The sequence below is a fragment of the Bos mutus genome, chromosome 10 (genome assembly GCF_027580195.1).
Source record: "Bos mutus isolate GX-2022 chromosome 10, NWIPB_WYAK_1.1, whole genome shotgun sequence".
NCBI lineage: Eukaryota > Metazoa > Chordata > Mammalia > Artiodactyla > Bovidae > Bos > Bos mutus.
Window position 1 is genome coordinate 58605434 of NC_091626.1, and position 24856 is coordinate 58630289.

General features: G+C 42.1%; 1 protein-coding gene across 4 annotated transcripts in view; it reads right to left on the reverse strand.

Moving 5' to 3' along the window:
• RORA (RAR related orphan receptor A) overlaps positions 1-24856 on the reverse strand; it is an 812472-nt gene that overhangs the window by 92885 nt on the left and 694731 nt on the right. Inside the window, exon 1 of one of the 4 annotated variants that reach the window (XM_070378005.1) lies at positions 20543-20700. The exons of the other annotated variants lie outside the window; for them this stretch is intronic. Within the exon in view, the coding sequence (XP_070234106.1) occupies positions 20543-20573 (31 nt within the window). The 5' untranslated portion in view covers positions 20574-20700. Of the gene's footprint in view, positions 1-20542; positions 20701-24856 lie in introns of those variants that run through there. 4 annotated transcript variants of the gene reach the window in all.

A 24856-nucleotide genomic window follows, 5' to 3' on the forward strand; every position in this document is an offset into this window, starting at 1 on the left:
CGTTCAGTTGTGTCCGACTCTTCGTGACCCCGTGGACTGTAGCCTGCAAGGCTCCTCTGTCCATGGAATTTTTCAAGCGAGAATACTGGACTGGGTTGCCACTTCCTACTCCAGGGGGTCTTCATGAGCCAGGGATCAAACCCACATCCCTTGTGCCTCCTGCATTGGTAGGTGGATTCTTTACTGCTGGCACCAGCTAAACAATAATGGATAAGAAGAGTACTTTTAAAAAAGGATATACATATAAGTGAATCACTTTGCTATAGAGCAGACATCGACATAACATTGCAAATCAACTATATGTCAATAAATATATACATTGGGTCACCTTAAAGAGACACTATATTATGAAGCACTCAGTGATGGGCCAAGCACCAGAAAGGTATTATCTCATTTAGTCCTCAAAACAATCCACTGAGGGGGAAGTTATTATTAGCCCCACTGGCAGATGAGAGCTGAGAGAGGTCAGTAACCCGTTTTCAGGTCAGGGAGTCAAATTCCTCTCTTCTGGATATGTCTGCTCAGTGCCAAGTGTTGATCTTGAATCCGTGAAGGAGAACCAACCTGAGAGGCAGCTGGCAATGGTATTTACTGCTTCACAGTTTGGGCCTAAGTCCTGACTAACACGGATTCGATTACCAAGTGTATCTTTAAATAAACGTGTGCTCCAGCCTCCTGAATTCAAACAGCAGGCGTCCATGGCATAATTACGCTGGCTGTGACACGAGCCTAGCTGAGAGTGGATTTTTATTTTAACAAGCTTGAGTAGGTGCACGCGTGTGGGCTGGGCTTTTTGCTTGCTAGTCAATACTTGAAAGCGGGCTCCAACCTTTAATTTAAGCATTCGCTTGTAGCACCAACAGGGCTACAGGGTTTCCAGTATCAAAGACATGCTCCTCCATCCTTTCATGGCCCTGCTTCTGTAAGCAGCGTGATTGAACTGCAGCACCACAGAACCTTGTTTTCCCTCCTCCCGGCAGCGCAAACACTGCTGCCCCATTCATCTTGGCGACATCATAATGAAGTCCCCGAATCAATTTCTAACAAGCAAAGCGCAAAAATCCACCGAAGGAGTCTTGTGGCAGATGCCTTTCATATATCAACAGCTCATGAGAGGTGAAGTGCCTGCACAGAAACCCAAATTGTACCATAGAAGTGTCTTTTGCTACATCTGAAAAGTGTTTTTTTTTTTTCTCCCCTTCACTGAAATGATTAAGAGAAAGGAAGATACTGAGAACATCTGATTGTTCCTAGTGATTCCATGTGCCTTAAAAATGCTGGGTGACCTCCCTCTGTGGTTTACCATCACCTGTTTTAAGAGAACAACCCCCTTAGAGTGACAGCTGGGGCCTTTCATGGTCTGAACCCCACCACCTCCTCTAGCTGCTTCGGCTCCTGCAGTCCCTGCAGGCCACTCAAGTACCTGATGCCCCCAAACTCACCTCCCTTGCTGTATTGCCTTTGAGAATTTTCACAAGCTCTACCCTTTGTTGGAAATATCTTCCTTCGCTTTACAGCTCAGCTAAGCCTTGGCCTCCTATAGAAAGCTGCTCCTGACTCAGTCTGATTCTGGCTGCTCCTGTGTGCTTCCAATAACCTGCCCCCTATTACTCCAATCTGGCAATTACACTGTATCACGATTTTATTTCCACCTTGGGTTCTCACTGGCTTGTGAGCTCCTTGAAGGCAGGGACTCCATCATCCCTTCTCTCTGCTTCTAGCGCTTTGTACTGCCACACAATAGACGCTCAATGAATACCTGTGCAAATTTTGCCTACCTGCCATTCCACCAAAGTGCTCTGAAGGAGCTCACAACCCCAGTTTGCTGGCAACCCAAGTCCAGAGTCTGGAACCATGTATCTCTGTGAGACCCCCTTGGTGCTGTGCTGTTGGGTCAGAGTAGCAAGGAGGTTCAATGCATGGGCTCAGGAGTCAGACAGGCTTGACCTCCAAAGGCTGCTATGTGCTAGCTCCGTGGTTGTAGGTAGGTTGCCCTGCCTCCAAGGGGGCATGAAAGGCTCACAGGGGCATGAAATGTGGGGATCCATTTCACACAGCTTGGCACAGAGGAATCACTTTAAAAAATGACAGTCCGAGGACATGTATTACTGTTCACCGTGGCAGGGCTTGGTTGGTGTAGAATTAAGAACCTCTTAGGCTGTATGATGAGAAATACCATCAGAGTTTGACTTCCATCAGCCCCTATCTGACCAGCTCACATAACTCATGTCTTTGGGCACAAGCAAAGGCCTTGGTAAAATGCCAGCGAGCGTCAGCTGAGATCAGACGGGATGAAGTCATTACCCTGACTTTAAGTTTGTGTACACGGTGTGTCCTATTCCCCCATGTGACATGATGCGGATGGCATTATTTACCATAATGTTTGTTCACTGCCTACGATGGGCCAAGCACCTCTTACAGTGAAACATTGTAGAAAGCACCTTGGATGTGTTACTGTCTACTTTCCAAAACACATGAGGTTCACGTTATTATTTTTTAATTTTACAGTTGATATAATTGAGGTATATGTGTAAAATAGAGAGCTAATGGGAAGCTGCGATATAACCCAGTGAGCCCAGTCTGGAACTCTGTAACGATCCAGAGGGGTGGGGATGGGAGGGAGGCTCAAGAGGGAGGGGGTATATACATATACGTATGCTGATTCATGCTGTTGTATGGCATAAACCAACACAACGCTGTAAAGCAACCATCTGCCAGCTTTAAAAAAACAACAACAACTGAGGTTTAGAGATGTTACATGATTTGCCTAAGATCTTTCAGCTGGCATGGCATGCAGTATTACTGGGACTTAAACTTTCTACTTGGAAAAATTTCCAAATCCATCCATGCTCTTATACTTATGCCAAATTTCTCATATTCCTTCTCTATTCGTTTCCCTCATATCACCTGGAAGATCTGGGAGAGAATGGGATACAAGATGGAAACACTGAGTTTAAGGAGAGGGAAGAGGAGGTGGTCTGGAAAGAGGCACCACTGGTCTTTAAGTGCTGGAGGGCAGGGGCAACTTTGCCCTTGGCTGCTAAGCTAGGTGACCACTGGGAGCACTGAGAAAATAGATGATACACTTTGAAAACACAGCCAGTGGGCTCAGCCCATCCTTTCCTAAAACCAGACCCTTTAGGGAAGAGCTAACGATACTAACCGTCTCAACTGATTCACTTTCTCCTCCTATCTTCCTCCTGGATCATTCAAAAGCCAACATTAGAAAAAAAGAAAAGGAAAGAACAATGCAGAGGTGGCTACTGTGAGACAGTTATGACTCTGCACACATATTTGAAGTCTACAATGCCATTAGTTCTCCTTGCATCAGGTCACAGACTCAGTCTTGTTTACGAAGTGGTGGTATGAAGGAATTGAGAATAAACAAAATGTGTGTTAAATGAGAATGAAAAATTCCAAAGCTTAGAGTACAGAGAATATTTTCAGTACTGTGAGCGTTTTATTTACAAAAGGGTACTAGAATGCCCCCACCTTTTAGTAAGCTTGTTATCGAAGTGCAACATACACAGAAATAGGCCCAACTCACAAATGTAAGCTTGATGAATTTTCACAGTAAACACTCTCAGATCAAGAAAAAAAAAATGCCTTTTGGGGTTTTTAGTTTTTCTATGCTTGGGTCAAAACTACTGACTAATGCAAAACTAAACATATAAAATTCATGATTTTAAGTTAAGTTAGCAGGAAAATGTTAGAAATTGAATAAAATACAATGTCTATGAAGGGCCATTTTACTTCAGAGAGAATTAATTATCTCAGAGATTTGGAGGCAATTTTGTTTTCTCTGTAACTACGAGTAGGCCTGCAGTTGAATCTCTAACCCTTCTGACAGAGGTGAGGACTTGGCCTTCCCCACAGCTTTTCTAAGGAAGACAGGATGCTACCTTCATTTCCTTCCTCTCCACTCCCATCCTTCCCTCACGTTATCACTGTGTGTTGTTCCGAAGCGAGGTCACCTTACTCTCCTGCTCTCCTCAGCCCTCCTGATTTTGAGCAGATCCAAGAGGAAATGAGGTGATCTTTCTCCTGGCCAGGCTCGCTCTGGACCACTGCAGAACCTCTATTTACACATGTTTCAGCTTAACCTTTAATTGGTTAATAAAACTACGATGGGAGTGAGGGGTCCTGATTACTCCGACACTGAGCTGGCTCTAGGGGCACCAATTCCTCTCTAAGCTGCAGGAATGAGAAGAAAGACCCTGGCAATGCAGATCTGTCAAAATGCCTTTGCTCCCAGTCAACTGACCATCTGCTGAAAGGAAACCAAATGGAGCCAAGACCTGTTTGCCCCTTATTTGATAACAACAAAGAGGCCGATGGCCCAGCAACAAAGGCCATGATTATAAAATTAAGAACAAGCATTTGGGCATTGCTTTCTAATTATTTTTCACAAGAAGTTTCAGGGAAGGTCGGACTTTCCTGTAGTTCATCAGTATAATGGAACTAATTCTGTCAAGCGCATCTGAAGTCAGTTGAAGGCTCAGCCTTCTTGTCACTTTCTAGGTGCCAATGGCTATCTGGGCAGAACTCTTCTCTCTTGGAGGGGATCTATGGGACTGGTGAACCTCAAAGGAAGGTACACATCACTTGAGGGGTGGCAGAATCTTGTGAGTTTTCCACCTCTACACACAGCAATAAAATTCTCCAAAGCATTCATATTAATGACAAACATCTCACATCTACCAGGACTTGAGATCCTTCTGAAGTTGTACTCATTGTACAAAATGTTTTTCGCATATTTTTTATTAAAACAAAAGAGAGAGAGAACAAAACGGCCACCATAAGCAATGGCTGTCCACAACCAATAAAGAGAAAAATATTATAAAGAAATGGGGATTAGTTCTTGAATTTACATTTGAAAGTGCTTTGTTTGGTATATAATCTGGGGTTTGTCTGCTAAATTCTGCCTAAATATAAAGTGCATCTCTATTGTTACTTTGTGCTTTGTCACAAAATCTTTTATGCCTCTTAAACTGTAGAGAACAGTTTTCAAACTCTGGCTGTCTGGATCATTTCATGCTCTTATAACAGCTTTTGTGTATTTGGGCTAAATATCAATACCATATAAGAAATTAAAACTGAAAACACTGAACAATATGTATCTATAATTAATTTGAAAATAACAATAATAAACTCATTACACATTGACACAAGGTATTTTTATGAAAAATAGATATTTACCAAACAAAAGGTTAGTAAAAAATGCCATTATTTTTGCATCTTTAATTTCTGGCTTAAATAACCCAGGTATATTCTCATACCTGCTTCTGCATTGGATTTGTTGTGTTCTTTTGGTTGAAGTAGATGAAGAAAATCTGCCCTCACACAGATATGAAGGTGGAAAAGGGAGGAGCATTTTAATAGTCTTTTCAGGTAACTCTGGATTTTCTGCTTTGATACTATACCAAAACTCAACAAGTGGCAGTTTCTTAAAGGTTAGTTGAAATATGAAACCTGAAACTATATCAATAATTTTCTACACCCTCTATTAAATTCAAATATATTGGTATATTTTGTACTTTGAATGATCTTTTATATCCATCCATATTTTTATACTAGCATGCATTGGTCCTTTGGATTCTTTACCATCTGAGCCACCAGGGAAGCCTGTGAAAGTATTGGTATTAGATAAATGAGTTACATAACTCTTTTAGAGGCTGACATGTTACATCACCTAATTTCATTATCAAATGGGAATTATATTCAATAATCACATTTATTGATATCACCACCTACATTAACAAAAACCTCTACGTTATCAGGATACTGTCAAGTTCATGGTGTTGGATAAAGGTGTTCCAAAATTTGAATATGTGCCTGAAAGTATCTGGGCAGATATCTACTAGTAACAGATACTGTCAACTTTTTCTTGAGGGCTTCCCTTGGTGGTTCAGTGGTAAAGAATCTGCCTGCCAATGTAAGAGATGTGGGTTTGATCCCTGGGTCGGGAAGATGCCCTGGAAGAGGAACTGGCAACCCACTCCAGTATTCTTGCCTGGAAAATCCCATGGACACAGGAGCCAAGTGGGTTACAGGCCATGGAATCACAAGAGTCAGACATAACTTAAAGACTAAACAACAAACATTTTTTTTGAAATGATGGGCTTACTTGATCCATTTTTGAGAAAATGTAGGATGTGTATGTAAGTCAGAGAACTGTAGTCAGTTGTTCTAATAAGAAAATGGCCCGGGGTTGCCTGCATTGCAGGCGGATTCTTTACCAACTGAGCTATCAGGGAAGCCCTTAAGAAAATGGCATTCCACCAAAAAAGCACTGAGTTTAGCTTTTCTTTTTTTAAAAATCTTTTGGCCATGCCAAAATGGCATGTGGGATCCTAGTTCCTGGACCAGAGATTGAACCCGATCTCCTGGCATTGGCGAGGTAGAGTCTTAACCACTGGACCACCAGGGAAGTCCAAACTCAGCTCTTAACTCAAACAGTGGCAGAAGTACTTTTCCCTGGAGAACAACATCCTTCTTTGGTGAGGAGCAGAAATGCTCTCTGTGCTTTCTGTGCACTTCCCATTTCGTCAAAAAGACTTGTACTCAAGGGTCAAAATTTAATAAGCTTAATAATTTTTACTGCTTCATCAGGACAGCCTCAAGTGAACTTGGTAATGTTTTTTTTTTTACCAGAGAGTCCACATTAATAGTGAAAATGACTACTGCCTTGATTCCTGCAAAGGCACCAAGAGTTTTACCTGCCTTGGCACTATCAATGCAAATGGTCAGTACAGTCAAAAGGGCAAATAATGTCTTAGTGTTATTATGCAAAGAGTTTTAATCTCTTGGAGCCTCTGAAAAAACCTTGGGGACCCCCAGGGGTACCCAGATCATCACACGTAGAGGACCACTGCTGTAGAGGATAGCATTGGTATAAATCCACTCTCTAATCTGCTCAATGCTCATGTCCTTGTGGGGTTCACAGAAAGAAGATTTAAAAGGTTTATTTCTGTCTCCACATTCCTGTGCTCCCCGCTTAAAAAAAATTCCATTGTGGCAATCCAACATAAATTGTGTGTATAGAACAAAGAAACAGCAGTACTCTTGAGTTCATCAGCATTTTTCTCCCTGACAAAGAAAGCTACTCTAACAAGCTACTGGGAAAACTATGGTGAGTTATAGGAAATATGACATCCTCAGTCCCCCTCTATCCCATGTAAGTCCCAAACCACCCAAACCTTTCACTTCGGGGATATTTTGGATGAGCTCTTCATAGTGTCCTCAGAAATAATTGGGTGTCCTAATTCAGCCACATGCAAATTAATGCTCCCCTAAAGAGGCCTTATTATAATTTCCAACCCTTGATGTCTACATAATCCCCTATAGTTCTTTAACTTCTTGCTTTCTAACTTCTGTTTACCGATGCACTACTTTTGTCAGCTCGGTATAGCATCAATTAGTAACACAGCTGTGTTTATTAGGTCTCCCTAGAGCCTTGAGAAAGCCGCTTTGTATTTATTAATGATTACACAGAGCACTACTATTTTTCAATAGCATTTAAAAATGAGTAAATTACTGAAGATGAACGATAAAAGAACTCCAGATTTCAAAGGCAGGGGAAAAAAAAGCATATTATTTCAAAATACCCATAATGCTTGCATAGTTAATTTTATTTTCAATTTAATAACAAGGAGGGGGGGAATCAAATCTAGACTCTTCTTCCTGTTCTACTTTTGGTATTCTTGAGGACACACCATTGGCTTTAGAGATTGAAGTACAGATCTGGTGATTAATGAAGAGCCGGTTTAACAGGTCTGAATTTCATTATCACACACACCTGTTAGGTAACACACACCTGATTCAGCAAAAATCCACCCACAAGGCGAATGTTGAAAAAATTTAAAAGAGAGAACTCCAGAAACTTAGGTCCAGCTTTTTGTCAAGCATAATTCAAAACAACCAACCTGAAATGTATCCAATTTGTACTCTCTTATCTTGTGCCTAATTCCCCGGACCCTATTAGGTGAAGTCAGAGCTGCCCATGTCGGTATGGAATTTGCTCTTTAAGGAAACCAGAGGGACCAATCTCTCCAGCGATGAGTTTCTCCTAACCAAACTTAGAGTGATGGGGAGCAATTACAACGCTCATTTGCCCTCCTTTCATATTCCTGGTCATTTATGAGATGAAAACTATGATCGGCAAAAAAAAATCACTTTGCATTCAAGAGAGGAGCTCTGGGAGCTCCCCGTGAGCATCTGGCTACCAGGCAGAAACATACCTCTGTGCACTGCCTTTGTCTTGCGCTCCCTCTTTGATGTGCAAGTCACTGGTGGAGTAAGCTGTGATCGCTTTGATGTTGAACTTCTAGACTTTATTGTTACTAGCATGCCTACAAGGAGAGCTGTCAGTCATGTCTTACATCTGAACAACCATGTTTCTTTACGGCACCTCTTTACAAGCATCAATCCTTAAGTACATGTTTTCCCATTTCTGCTGATTACCACACTATCTTTGTTGGGGGAGGGCTGTGCTCAAATATAACTACAGCACCCACATTTTCTGTAAACACCCTGAGGCGTCATCAGATGGCTGGTAACCAACCTTCTTCAACAAGAGAAGCCTGAGTGCAAAACATATTTCTAGCAAATGAAAACATTCTGAAAACACTCAAGCCATCTTAACAGTCAAAATGAGGAGTTTAGCCAATATTTCCCCTAAGCAGCCATTGAAATCGCATGGAAACTTCTAAAAGAGATTCTGAAAGCAACAGCAGCAGGGGGCTTAGAAAGTCTGCCAAAACTTTGAGACATCTTAACTCATATTAAACGACTTTGTTTCTCTGCAGTGGTGGAAACAAAAACACTTCTGTTCTACATGATTATGCTTGTGATAGAAACATTGCTTTTGAAATAAATTTCTGCCAATTATTTTGTTACATGGTATCATTTTTCAGAAGGTGCTTGCTATTACGGATACAACTTCAGTTACAGGAAGATGGTGTTCCATAATTTTCTGTTTTAGGAGAATAAATGGATGTATATCATGTGTGTCCAATTTCTGAAATACATACATGCAAAACAGGCAATGTGCTTATTCTAAAAAAAACAAACAAACAAAACTCTGTTGAAAAAGACACAGCTCTAATTTCATGTGCCAGCTCCTATGAGATTTACTTTTCAAACTCTGTTATCACTTCTGGAACTGCCTAATATTATCAAACCCTGCTGGGAGATTCCACACAAAAAGGAAATAAAGTTAAGGTGCTTACATATCATGCTGGTTTATAATGAACTGCTATCTTTCTGAATAAATGTTTCAATGAAACCCAAGTTCTTAGAGATACATGGTCACAGATGAGGAAGTACAATGATATTTTTCAATGACAGACTTCAGTTCCATAGTTCTCTTTTATAAGCTGGCAACACATGAGATACACTGTTTCTGCTTGTTTTTTTAAAAAAGAAAATGCAAATAATATACGGAGAAGACTCAGTGTCTTTGGATTTCTGGCCTGGAATATTTGGTAACAAATAAAATTTCTGTGGTGTGCAATGGTTAAGACTATTCCAGGGTTTCCATTTTTAAGCAGTCTCTCTACCCCAACCTCCTCGGTTTTAACTCAACCATCAAAAATGGAAAAGGTTTTTGGCTAGAATTTGATAATATATGACTGTAATTTACCAGAACTAAGTCTGGGCCTTAATATTAATGAAAATTTGTTCATTCTTAAACTTAGTTAAATAATTGGCAAAAAGTAATCACCTTTTTCTACCTTAAATTTTCACTTCCCGAAGGAGCTGATCAGCTGATGGAGGCACCCCTAGCAATGAGGAGATAAGACAAGGAATAAGGAAACTAGAAGGGAATTGTTATGGACAATAAACGTGGCCCTTTTCTTATTTTAGGAAACATTTCCACAGAATGGGAGAGGTGGAAAGCTCTTGATGGCTACAAGTTTCCCCAACTTTACAAAAGGGGAAAGCCAGCAGTTGAGGGGGTCTGACAAGTACTGAGTAGCTGACTTGGGAAGAGAATCCATGTGTCTGCCCGAACCCTATGGGGTGGGGGTGGTGGTTTCCACTACCCAACGCTGCTGCCCTGACTGGGACGGATGACTCACACGTTAAGTAAGGGTGTTGGACCTTGGAGGTTTCTCCACCGCAGTCATCTGGACAGTTTTTTTTTTACACATTATCAGTACTTGAGACCCACCTCAGACCAATAAAATCAAGAGCTTCCACGAGTGGAGCCTGGGCTCATATTCTTCATAAAGCTTTCTAGCCAAGTCTAATGGGCAGACAAGGCTGAGCACTAAGAGAACAGATGACCTCTAAATTCCCTCCTGGGTTATGGCAGAACGTTCACCACCTGTTAGAAAAAAAAATCTCGGATTTTGTTCCCTCCTGTTCATCCACGAGGCCGTAAGCAATTCTAAGCCATTCCACTTTCTGTGTTGGCCATGCTCTTGCCACTATCTGTATTTCTCTAGTTCACTTATGTTTACTTAGGTATCATCTGGGCTTCCCTCATAGCTCAGGTAAAGGATCTGCCTGCAATGCAGGAGACCTGGGTTTGATTTCTGGGTCAAGAAGATCCCCTGGAGAAGGAAATGGCAACCCACTCCAGTATTCTTGCCTGGAGAATCCCATGGACAGAGGAGCCTGGCAGGCTACATACAGTCCATGGGGTTGCAAGAGTCGGAAACGACTTAGCGACTAAAGAGAGAGAGGTATCATCTGCCTCTTTCCGTCAGAACATACACTCACAAGACCACAGATGAACGTTGCTGTGCTCGGCGTCGCTCCCACAGCATCATGTCTGCCACATGACGGGCTATGGCGCCTATATTTTCCAAGGAAGGAGGGGGCTGGAGTTGGTGCGGAAGGGGGTCGGCCTTCCCCTGCTCACCCAGCACAGTTCCACTTGTATCTGTTTCACCAGACTAGAATCTAAGTTGCACGAAGGCAAGATTGTGTCTGTGACATTCAGATTTTGCCATTCTAAAGCCTGGGCACTGGCAGATACAAGCAGGGTGCTCAGGGCTTCAGAAACACCATCTTGTAAATAGGAAACATTTGCAAGCTTTCAGGGCTCTAAAACCTGTACTTTGTTGCTGGAAAAAAAGCAACATAGAAAAAAGTCATCACTGTTTCCACTGGAGTCGGCCTTGACTTCTGCAGCACAATCCTCAGCCTGCCCCCACTGAGTGGTCACCATGGTGGTGAGACCCAGCCCAGTGGCTCACTGAGGGCTAGAAAGCCAGAGAAACTGGCTTTCTGATAGAAACCCTGAGCAAGATTTCTGCAGAAGAGGAATATGGTCCTCTCCCGTTTGGGCCACTTCAGGTAACAGACTCGGAGTCTGACCACTTGTTCCTACCCACTAGTTGATAGAAAAGCCAGAAATAAGACTATCTCAAATGTGTCTATAACATGCACAATACGGCAGAAATTACTCATAGTGGGCACCTCTTCCACTTTGAAAGGAGACTTCAGTGGCCTCAAAAAGAAAGTGTCTGCTTACCTTAATATCCCTGACCTTCTAAGTATCCTTACCTCACGGGGACCAGGAGAGGGTGAGACCAGAGCAGCAGTTTTCAAACATGTCAGATCCTCAGTCCCCAAGGGGGGCTTTTACAGGTTCACATTCCTTGGCCTCAGCCCAGACTATCAGAATCAGAACCAGGCAGGTAGGGATGGAGACTGGGCATTTGTTTTTCAAATGTTTCTCAGCTAACTGTGAAGATTGATGATATTTGAGAACCACTGAAGGGTTGGAGGACTCCACTGCCCAACTGTGCTCTGATAGCAAGAGGGAAGTTTTGCAAAGTGAGCGAGAACCATCTGAATTGGCAACACCTGAGACACCTTTTAAATACTCACCTTCCCGGCTGAGACCAGGCTGACGGAATCAGGGTCTCCCCAGGAATCTGCCTTTGTAACTCTCCGGGTTATGGGTAGCTGTCCAAAGTTTCGGAGCCACTGCTGAGGCAGGATTTTAGAGCTACTCTGTGGCTTATTTGGAAGGAAATCATGTTCACATGTAAACTGAAGGACTAACTTTATCCAATTACATTAATGTTTCATTGCATGTTGCAAAGTCTTTGTTTTAAATGGCGTGGAGCTCAGAAACTACAGACCTATAAGCTCAGTAGTCTTGGAGCAGCTTTCCCTGGTTAAGCACGGCTGCCAGTTTCTCAGTACAGGTCTTTAAATGCTGATTCATGGCTTAAGATGGGGAGGGAGGTGTGTTTGTTCTGTTATGAAATCACAAGGGTGGCACCTGAATAACGCAGCACACAGTAGGCACTTCATAAATATTTGTTGAGACAAATTCAGTTTGTTATTTATATCCAGAGTTCTACTGAAGATATGACATGAGATAGAGAAAAGATAAAAATAAAAACCCCAATGACTGAAAAATGAAAATAACATTCTGTGAAAAAAAGGATATTTCTCATGTGGTGAAAGAATCACACTTCTGGGTGGCGCAGTTTGAAAAACGGTCTGCTTCAAGACCAGATCTGAGACTTAACCACAAGTCTTCACTGCTGAACCACTACCTTATTTCTATGATGAAAAAGTTTAAACAGTATGTTTTCCTGGCTTTTAAAAAAAAATTCCCTTCCTTCTTTTTCACGTAAAGATGAAATTTCATCTTTCCAGTAGGAACAAGCCAGCACTGTCATCCTTTAAAATCCTGGTGATTATCTGTTACTGCGATCACCCTGGTTATCACGGCTCAGCTCACAAACCTCAACTACTTGAGCAATGCAAAATTCATGTAAACCTGCATTCTCCTCTCTTCCCATAGCACCAGTGGCAAATGACATTTAAGGAAATAGAAAAATCAATACTTATTTCTTCGATTCCAATACAGAAACCAGATTGTTTCATAACTGTTTCACACTCAACAGACCACAGAAATCTAAGCACACATTTCATTTGTATTATTTATCCTAAAAATGACACAAATGAATGCTTACCTCTACTTCGTGCAGTGTTTTAAAGCATATGTGATATGTTATATAAACCTGGGTCATACATTGCTCTATTTCTTTGGCAAATTGTGTATACTGAGGTGAGCAGGATGCTATAGCACTAAATCTTCAGAAACAAAACAGGTTAATAGATTTGCATCCACTGATAAACTGTTTTATTGCCAAAAAGAGCTATAGTAGTTTACTTCTAAGTGTCTCCCTTTTTGGAAAACAAAAAACTCCCAAAACTTTAGATTTAAAAAAGGAAAATTCTGGATTTCTCTGATCAAGATGGCTGAAAATCTCTATTTAAAAAAAAAATATTTAATGGTTGGGGAATAGAATTAAGGTTGAAATTCTTTTTTTTTTTTTTAAAAAAGGATTACCACAAAAGTCATAATAATTGTTTACTCACAAACCAAATATCACTTAAATATTTACATTTAATATGGAGCCAAATGAAATTTTATAAATCATCTTTAATCTATCTTAAGTTTTAAAAAAATATTATTTTCTTCAAGAAAACTTTAAAAAATTTATTACCTCTACTACAGATACATTTCTATTAACCATGCACAACGATAAATTACACTTTTGAATCTGATGTAGAACGCCCCACAGCAATGGAGAAAGTAACTTCAACCTTTGACCTTCTCCACTAGCCTGATGGGAAATTCATTGGCACCATTACCGCTTTCAGCGTTCCATGGGAAAGTACCCACTAGAGGGCAGCCTTATCTCAGCTCTGACACTGGAGAAAAACGCCTCAGAAATGCTCCAAATGTTCCTTTATTTTTTCAATATCCTTGATTTTCTTGGATATTTAATATCAACTTCAGTTCATCTAAAAGTCCTTCTAAGTAGGTCAAAAGTCCACTTCCAAAAATTACAGTGGCATCACAAAGGCCATTCATGACATGGTCAAAAGATACAGCCTAGGTCATGTATCTCAAAGAAATTAAAACAAAATTTAAAATCTTTATGCTTTACTACCTAGTGGGTTAAGTGCTGAGTCAGTCATATCACAACTAGGACTATGGTTGTGGTACAAAAATTTGGTATAAAAATTTTAAGAAATTCTAGACAAACTGAAATGTGTTTGAGGAAGAAGCTAACCAAGGATGCTGGAAGGCTGACTGTGAATAGAATGGAGTGGATAGGGAAAGCAGAGACTGAGAATGTAGTGTGGGTATGTTTCATACTCAGTCTTCAAATAACTGACAATCTTTCTTTCATATGAAAGATGGATTAAATGTGTTGTGATTACCCCCAAAGAAAGAAACAGAATAGAATCAAAGGATTAAAAGTACAAAAGAGACCGCTACGCTTGATATAAAAAGAATTTTCATATTCAAGATGGAATAAGCTTCCTCTAATGATAGTGAGCTCCCCATCACAGGAGGTGTTCAAGCAAAACCAGACAATTCTTGGCAGGAAGGCTGCAGAGAGAAACCGAATGCCAGTAGGGTGTGTATCGAAATGACATTTTAGGTTTCTGCTCTTCCTAGGACTCTATGAGATGATGCTTGTTTGCTTTCAGGCAGACAGCTCAATCCAGTTGCCAGAGAAATAAACCCCAATCAAGTGAGAAATGAGCTTTTGCAGATCTATCTGCTCGGAAACTTTGACTCTGGTTTCCTAAAAGACAACAGATTTCTCAAGATTACATCCATGATCATGCCCTTTAACTGTCACGGAAACAACCAGGACAGCACTCACAAGCCCAAGGAATCAAGAGCTTTCTACTCCATAAAGGGATATTAAAGATGTATCTGTGAATGCTTCCTTTGCCTAAAGATATGTGGATGTATAGATAAATCTCCAGCTTGATTCTACCATGATGGAGATAGGTTACACAGGTTAGCTATGTATCATAGTATTCCATATTCTTTAGGAAAATAATGCTTGCATTTCACCCAGATCCTCTTATAACATGCAGACTTAATGAAAATCGTGGATGAAGAGAACTAATGGTAAGCAAATAAGAATAACCCCATTTGTACCAAATTGATTTTATTAAATAGTAATTTAAAGATATTAAGCTCAGCAAAGCATTACATAATTGAATCTTTTTCCTTATAAATGCCAGAGTTATAATTTCTACTAACTAGGGACAAAGTTATATCCAGGACATTTTCACAGCTTCCTCCAAGAGAGGCAGCGTGAAGACAGCAGAAATTAGGGCTCTAGTCCTTGCTTCACCATTTACCAGCTGGAAGAGTTTGACTATAACAAATAACCTTTGTTAGCCTCAGTTTCTTCAACTAAAAACCAGGACAGAGTCAATGACTTTTTAGGGAGGATTAAATGAGACAAGAATGTAAGCCATAAAGCAAAAACCAAATATAGATTAACATCCTCCCTGTATTTATGAAATGCCTCATAAATTTCAGAGGCAATGAAATCAAAAGCAAAAAATCAAATTGCTGGCAAACCTAGGGAATAAGTTTGATATTACTTTTTTAAAAAATTTATCTATTTTTCAATTGAAGGATAATTTAATTATCCTTTTGTTGTTTTCTATCAAACCTCAACATGAATCAGCCATAGGTATACATATGTCCCTCCCTTTTGAACCTCCCTCCCATCTCCCTCCACACCCCACCCAACATTACTTCTTATACAAAGATTTTAAAGTTATTGGGTTACTTCCTTATAATATGATCAGAGCTAACAAATGTCACTTAAAAAAAAGAAAATCTAGAAACCAAGGATTTCAACTGCTTTCTTGTATTAATATTTTGCCTGTTGGCTAATTTACCCTATTGTCTGTCAGTTTAGACCTCTTATCTCTAGATATAGCGTTCGGACAATGAAAAACCATGTTCCATCATGTTACAGACGATATGACAGATACAGAAAGCTCTGACTGCAAATCTCTAAGTCCATGCCTCAAAGGCTGGTGTGAAAGGGAGGTACCCTTAGTGGAGGAGCTAGAAGTGGGAGAAAGGAGTAGATCATTCATCAGTGGGTCAATATGTGGTCTCTGAGATAATATCAAATGTGAATTCACACCTGTCTTGTCACTGGTGGGCCTCTCCAAATTATTATTTTTAAAGCAGAGAAATATAAATACAGTGTAGCTGCTAACTCTGAGCATCTAATTATGATTTATAAAATTAATAAATATAAAATATATCGGTTAAGGTAGGCTTGATTTCTTATTAATAAACACTGAAAATTTAGAATCCATGCAGAAAACATTTCTACAATGAAAAGTATTTATAGATATGTTCCACTCATGTTTTTTATTTTATAAATAATGTTACTTTTATTATTTTTTATTCTTGTTTAAAATTGGAATACAGTTGTTTTACAAAGTTGTGGTAGTTTCTGCTGTATAGCAAAGTGAATCAGCTATATGTTTACATATATCCCCTCTTTTTTGGATTTCCTTCCCATTTAGGTCAGGGCAGAGCACTGAGTAGAGTTCCCTGTGCTATACAGTAGGTTCTTGCTAGTTATCTATATTATACATAGTATCAATAGTATGTGTAGATATATATATATATATCTCAACCCTAATCTCCCAAATCATCCCACCTTCCTTTTCCCCAAGGGGTTTTATTGATCACTAAAATAACTTCAGAAAAATTTTAAGACAACTGAACTCTACCTCTGCAGATCTATCTATCCATTCAGTAACTTTTTCTCCCATAAAAGGTCATTTGTAAATGTTATTTTTTTAGGTGCCCCAGAACAAATTACAAATAGCTGGGTGCTATTGCAGATGCTCTGCAATTATCTACTTGCTGATCTCACCCATTTTATTGTGATTCACTTGACTGGGAGGGAAAGGTGGGAGAAAGAGAAGTCTGGTAAGAACTATTCATATATTTACCTATATATTTACTAGATAGTAAAAAACCCTAACATTTAAATTACATATGTATTTAAATATATATGTACATAGACATATTCAAAGGACTAAGTCTATTAAAGACTATCATTTTATAACTGGGCAGCATTAAATAAATTATACAGTACTCAATTCAAATCGAGGGCAAAGTGGTTTACTTGAGTATGATATTGCTTTGCATTTCAAGTGATGTGACTGAAATATATAAAATCAAGAGACTGCTCATGCAAACAGTGCTTCTAAAATATTTTCAACTTCATAGATGGTCTGAACTCCCTCTATCACCCATGGGCAAATGAATTCAGAGACCTTCCTTGTCTATAAAAGAAGTGACCTCTCCTTGCCTGCTAAGCACTCTGCTCACTGGAATAGCCATTTGGGATTTCTCTTTCCAAGATCCAGACATTACTCTCTCCCAATCCTACCCATCAAAGGTCATGAAAGTGGAACCAAAGTCCCAGCTGAGGAATACTACTGACACAGTGCTTAAAATAAGATGAGGGATAAATTCAAACTTCATTTGGGAAAGAGAAAGTCCACACTCTTCAAAACTATAAAATCACATTTATTAGACTTGGAAACACCCCTAATCACTTACATATTCAGTATTTTCAAAGTAGTATCATGCCTTGTGTTTGCGCACAGACTGTGCACACGGAACAATCTATTATGGGACAGACATTCCCCTTAAGCCTCCCTTCACTCTCCTAACTCCATTTACATGAACACTGGCTGAGGGCTCCTAGGAAGCAAAGGGGGCATAATCTACTGAAACTGATGAGGCACTCGCATTTCCTTTCAGCACTGGCTGCCGCCTGACATTTGGCCAAAGCACTTTTGTGATGAGCAGAACAAGTGCTCCCCTGATTATAAATGTTATCGCTGGCTCTCTCCGTTTGCCCAAGAAGCCATCCAAATGGTATTGGAATTCTGTTGTTAATTAAACAAAAACAAAACTGAAAGATGAGACTAGAGTTGCTCCAATGAAGATTTATTACTTCTAAGCATGAATCCACTTTAAGCCTAAACTTATTTGACAACGAACGCAGAGGAAGGATTTTCTTCTTTCGTGAGTTCAAAAGGCCTGATTTAATGATGTTTAAAAAACATCAGTAAATCACCAACAAAGCGAATGTTTCTCTTTTATGGTGGCTTGTTCTACCCTCCCCCTGCTACATGCATATACATACTGAAAAGCTATATTGTAAAGAGTGTTTCTGTTTCATATGAAAAAAATCTAATTATACAAACTCCCTTCCATATGGAACCAATTTAACTATTAAAACTGAGAGGCAGCAGGGAAGTATTTAATATGATTCTGGGCCAGTTTCCGCCCCCCTCTTCACTCCCCCGGCACCTTAAATCTGATATGGAAATATTTACAGCATTCCTTATTTTACCAGAAACTATTTTTCTTCAGTTTAAATATGCATCAGAGCAAGATAACCCTATTAAGACACAGGATATTATGATCCTTGGAATGAAATATTCTAATTGTCTAGATGCATCGCCCCCTTTCCCCGGCCTCCCCTCCTCCAGCTGAGCTTATAGAAAAACTGCATTGCCAGTGTATCTGAGCCACTTTTCCCAAAGCACAATACTCTGAATCTATTATCTTCTGGCAGCCAGAGGTCACTCCAAGACAAATGTGTGGGCTAGAGCTCTGGGGGGTGGGATACGGTGGTGGTGTGATTCCCCTGATAATAATCACCAAGTGATAGTATGGAACTTCGTTTTGTACTAGAACTACAAAAGCAAAAGCCTAAGTACTTAGAAACATCAAAATTAAGTTAAAATCTTAAAACGCACTTTCCTTATTGTTTGGTGGTTACTGTTCATTAGGGGAAATTGTCTCTGCTTCTTACCCTTCCCCAATCGACACCAATTATATCAAATAAAATAGATAAGGACTAGGATTAACACCTCCCCAAATCTATTTCAAGCCGTAAAAGAAAAAAAAAAAAAAAAAGGAGGAAAATGTCTTAACTACAAAGGCTGTCTGAATCGTTTTACAGGATTAATGAACTGCAGGAAATAGCATAAAAGTTTTTTTGAGAGGGAGGGGAGGAGCATACACTTCTACAAAAAAAGTCGGTAAGAAAATCTTAAAATCATTTTGGGAAGGAAAAAAAACAACTTCAGGCTTAAGAACGTGGATCACAGGGAGGTCTCCTCCCTTTTCCTTTATCTGATGCATATTCTAAAAATGATTAAATTCCATTTCCCTCAAACCACCGGGGAAAGGACAAAAATTTTGCTCTGGGCACGTCGGATAAGCAGATTTCATCTCAAGCAGCTCATCTTAGCGTCCAGTACGTTTCGGCCTGTTAATAATTAATAAAAGAGATGCCACCCAATCTCTAGTGAAGAAAGGCAAAGCTCGGTGATCCGAAAGTAAACCTAGGCCAGATACCGAACCTGTTTCCTTCATCCAGGATTGCAACAAAACCTCCACCTTAGCAAACGTTTAACGAGCGCCCCGCGCCCGCTCTGATGGGCAGACCCCGCAGGACTGTCTAGGTCTGAGAAACTGCGGCGCGTTAAGGGAGCCCGGTCCGCGGCAAACAGATGGGGCTCTAAATCCCCGCTCCCAACGGCCGGGTCTGCGAAGCCACTCGGGCAGATTAACCACCCCGAAGAACCTGCTGGCGCACAAGCGGGCGGCGGGGTGCGAGCTGAGTTTCTCTCGGGCTGTTGGCTTGTCTCGGCTTCTCCCGACCGCGCAGGCGACTTCCTGCACACCTCCAAACTTTGGCTTTCTCATTAGAAACTTCCCTGACTTGCCACGGTTTCTTTCCTCCTCACCTAGGGGGACCTGAAGCCAGTCCGGTCTCCAGCTAGTCCCCCCTGCCATCCGGCCACCAGCCCGGCTAAGGACTTCTGATTAGGGCCGGCGGCCGGGCGAGGAGGCTCGACGGAGTCTTGACCACGACTTAATCTGCGCCCGCCGGCTCCTCGCCGCCGTCTAACCTCCACTACTGCCCGCGAATCCTGTGGGGGGTGAAGTTGCTTCCCCACATCCATTCACAACCCAAAAGTATCAAGTCGGGGTGCGCTGCGGCTGCGGGCGGCCCCCGAGGGAACCTTGGCACGTTCCAGAAGCCCGTCTCGCTAGGGCCTGGGCGCTTTCGGAAGTGGCCGGGGCGGGCACGCAGCGCAGACCGGCCGCATGTTCCCCCCGGCGGCCGCCGGGCGCTCGCGGCTGCCGGGCCGCAGAGGAGGGGAGGGCCCAAGGCCCGGGGCGCTGACCAGTCCCCAGGGATGACACCGCACCCGCGCGCACGCTCGGCCGGGCCTGGCCGCGGCGCTTTCCCTACGCAGGCCAGAGCTGTCCGGGGTGCGGGCCCTGGGGACCCGTCGCGGGCGCCCCCGGCTTCCTCCTAGCTCCTCAGACCCTCCCCTCCCTGCCAGAAGCGCGGCGACTCCCAGCAAACTTTCTTCCGGGAGCCCCGCCGGGTGCCAGGAGGACCCGGGCGACTGACAGGAGCCAGAGGGGACAGAAGTTGGGGGGAGGGGGCGTCCAGCCCCTGCGCCTTTGCCCCGACAGGAGGCAGGCAGATCCCGTGACCCGGCTCAGGGGGCGCCGCTGCAGGGGCCCAAAAAACCCTGGCGGGGTTCCCGCGGCCAGCCCCGGGCAGTACGTGCGCTCGAGCAGGCGCGCCCACCCCTCCCCCTGCACGCCCGCCTCCCCGCCCCCCGGAGCAGCCAGCCCACCCGGCCCCGGTGGGGCGCCCGGGCTCACCTTTCATCGCTGCGATCACAAAATACATCATTTAAGCCGCGGTGAGGAGAGCGCAGGGAGAGCGGATGGTCCGACCCCGGAGCCCCCTCTGCCGCCGCCGCGCCGCCGCCGCCCGAGCCACAGCAGCAGCTGCAGCAGCTGCCCGCCCGCCGAGAGCCATCCCGAGCCATAAGAGGCTCCATGTGACCGGCTGACATCACGGCCGCCGCTCTGTTTACACCGCGCCCCTCCGCTTCCTCCCCGGGCGGGAGGCGGGTGGCGGGAGGCGGCGCGCCCCAGCACCGCGCCCCGCCCCGCCCCCGCGGGCAGGTGAGCGGCCGCGGCTCCTGAGCGCACCCGGGCTGGCGTTGCCCTCTGGCACCCCCGGCCCGCATCCGGACCCCCAGCCTTGTGCCCGCTTCCCAGGGCACCTGTGGCCTCCCGGGCGCTCTGTGCGCTCAGCGCCCTTCTGATCGCGCATCTACTTTCTCCTTCGACCCCTTGGGCAAGAAGGGCGCAACCTGACACTACTTTCCCGCTCCCTTCCCGGCCCTCCCAGGGGTGACAAAAGCCCCAACTCGTTGGCGGAAAAGCAGGGTATGTTCGGTCTGGCGGGGGGCGAGGGGTGGGCTACAGTCTCTCTAACTTCCAACTTCCCAGATCACCCCAGTTTTATTCGGAAGGTAGAGCCCCCTCCGGGGCGGTGGGGAACGGAGTCACCCAGGCAGTTCCAGGAGTAATGGTTTCCTCAGTCTTTCCTGGGAGACTCGGCCTGCGAAAAGGCAATTCCGCCCACCTAGACATTGATATTTCTCATCCTGCCAACATTTAAGGTCCTGGTTTACACCTCTCCCTTCCTGCAGGACCACTGAAACCTGGAAGGAGAACAGACAACTGTGTGTGAATCACCTAAATGTACTCCAGTTGCCAGCCGATTTGAGCCACTAATTTCCCAGGCTCTTCCATATCCACCATTCTCTCTAGAGAACCCATCTACAAGTGGAAAAGGTTCTAGGTTTCACACCCTAAAAGTGAGATGTTTCGGTACTTTAGACAGGAAAAAAAAAATCACCACCACCACCACCAAATAACCAAGCAACCTCTAAAGGTCAACTTTGTGAATTTTAACTTGCAACTAAGGCTTAATTCCCTCCAAACTTTGAAGCTTAATCCTTTTAACTGGCCTTGTAGAAACTCAAACCATGATATTATTATCAGATGAATTTCTTTACTATGAACTTCAGATGCTACATACCCAGAGACCAAATTATTTAAAATTTCAGCATTCTTTTCCACAGTATTGAGCATAGCAGAAAAAATTATCAAAAGCCAAGTTTGTTACCTACTACTGTTTCTTTACACAATTTCAACTCTGCTTTCTTTTCTGATGGTCTATGTTTCCATTTACAACTCAGATATTAGATGGTTATTAGTTGTTGCATTCATGGTAATTAAGCAAGAAGAGTCCTAACATTTTTTCCCATATAACTGAGTTGTCCTTGCCGCTGAGTTGGGACTCAATTTAAAACACATGCAGACAATCAGCACTGCAAAAACTAAGATTTATACTCTCCCACCCTCCGAGCCCCCTTCAAGGTAAAATTTACAGAGTGCTCTAATTTAGAAGGCTAAAAAAAATTCATGGTACCTTAAATCAAGCCATACCTTTATAAAAGTTTGATTTCAGCTAAAGTTATCCTAACAGTTTTTTTCCCCTAATAAAGCCCCCAAATCGGAAATCATAACAGTGTGAAGCCAAGACCTACCCATGTTAACTCAGCTGTCCAGCCATGGCGAAGTGGACAAGAATTTCAAATGAATCAACCATACCCACTCTGATGTTTACAGTGATGAAATTAAATCACACCACGTTCCCATGATGCAACTACATCTCCCAGTGAGGCAACGCCCCTCAGTTACACGGACACTATCCTTCATATGTGGTTCTTGATTTCCCTTGTCCTACCGACTTTAATAAGGACAGGTAATGCCGAGCTGTCCTATTGGTAGGTTCTGGGTACAGTTTTCTTTCCTTTGTATTGTTAAAGGATGGAAAAACATCAGAGACTGCATGCTCCTAGGGGTGCTTTTCCATACCCACTGCAAATGAATCCAGATAAACGACTCTGAAAATTCAGCGTTACTTTAAAACAGCATCCTGCTTTAGAAAATAATGCTTTGAAAATGACCAAATCCATTAGCTCCAGCCTGCCTGTCAGACATCTGACTCCAAGGTAAATAGTCTTACATTACTAGTAATCGGTATTTATTTCCAGACCATTTCAAATGAAATCAGTAATCGGGAATGACATGTAACATGACATATGCTCCTGCAATTACAAGGAGAAGAATCATTCATCCTATACATATGTCCCCAATAGAAATATAATCTCATAATACTTAAACTTGAAATATTTATACTTTTATTCAACAAAGACATTTCCATGATAATGTAACACTGACCTTGCCCTTTAGAAATGTATTTCATTCTCACCATACAACTAATGAGCAACAGAATTTCAGATATTAAATCACAGTAACCTTCCTGTGTGGCTAGATGCTATTTGTAATACATGCCTCTATTAAATGCATTTTTTCATTTTCAACACAGCTTTTAACCCAGAGTATATTAGTGTTTATATCAACACAAAACTCTCATGAAACTTCAAAGGTAAATATGAGAGGTTTTCTTTAAAAACTCTCTTGAAATACAACTTTTCCACAGAGTTATAAGTCCTCAACCAAGTAAATTAGTCAGGAATGAAAGGATCTGTATTTCCCTTCAGTACTTCCACATTGAAGCCAAAAAGGAAGCACATTTCGGTGCAAACTTTTACCAGCTAAATATTAAAATACAGGAATAATTATTTGGTTTCTATAAAACACACACTCCTGGAGTACCAACTATGGGGGTAAAACAGTGTTAAGTAGTTTACTCTTTCCATTTGAAAAAATTTTACCAAGTGTTCTGAAGGAAAAAAAAAGCATAAAAAAATTGATTACAGGAAGGTAATTAAACAAGATGAGAACTCTTTACCATGAATGGGATTATATCATACATTAATTCTCAAGTCAAATAGTTCTGTTGGCTAATCTCAGAAAAAGAAGGCATACTACATACTGAAAAAAACATGTAATTCAACTCAGAATCCTCTACAGACAGCTCCACGTGGTGTCCCTATGTACTGGGTTTCACATTGGATCTGTCACTTAGCAAGGAAGTGGAGGGACATGACTGATGGCAAGTTATCCCAAAATGCCCATGAGGAAAGCTTGCTGGATTTCTGCAGGAGTCTAGACTGGAGTATAATCAGTAAATTAGTGCCTATCTTCCCATTTTCAGAAGTTAAATAAGGAAATGATACTTGACTTTAGAAAAGTACATTTGACTTTCTGCCAAACAGAATCTGATCTCATGGTATACACCACACTGATTCACACCTGGAGTGCTACTGGGGAGAATGGCAAAATGACCGGCTGACAAACTTATCCAGAATCAAGTGGCTCCCCATGCAATGTTTTCAAAGTTGGCTGATGCACATGAGAGGGAAGCTACATTTTGACTCTGAGGTTCTCTCTCGCCCGGGTCCTGGTTCTCTCTCTCCAGTATGTGGCAGCTTGCTAATTCAATTAACTTCTTTCTAGCTGAACAAGAAAGGGATCAGTGAAAGGTTAATATGGTCCTGGGCAGCTTGATTCAGCTGAATCCTTAGCTTCCATGGCACTGTGATCTGTAGGAGCTGAGCCGTTTGGGCCAACATAAATCTAGGGGACCAGGTCTCCTACTTACAAACAGGGTCTGAGAGGTAGTTTGAGACCCTGGTGTCTAGGTCTGAGACCTAGAGAGTTCTAAGTAAGATTACTTGGGAAGCTAAAGAGTAGATACAAACTTGCCTACAAATGATTACAGCCTTGCTTAGTTTTGAGTCTGAAAGTGTCTCATAAAGAAACATTTATAAATGGAATAATGCTGTTAAGACCTGGACACCAAGGTGGAAGAGGGGTCTCTTTCTTTACGTGTGTTAATGAAGAGGGGTGATCAGATTAATATAACCTGTTTTATTCATGATTTTAAAGCAAATATAGATGCCAGATTTAAATGTACATGTATGTGTGCACATACATAGTCCATGAAAATAGTGAAATTGATGGTATTTTGATGGCAAGAGACATCTTCAATTTTATAAACACACACACACACATATATATTTCTTATATTTCACATCATCAAGCACATTTACTGAATATTTATTATATGGCTGGCCCTCTATTGGAGAATCAAATAAGAATCAAGATTTATTCTTGAGAAGCTTCCTAATCAGGTGGCCTGGGCTC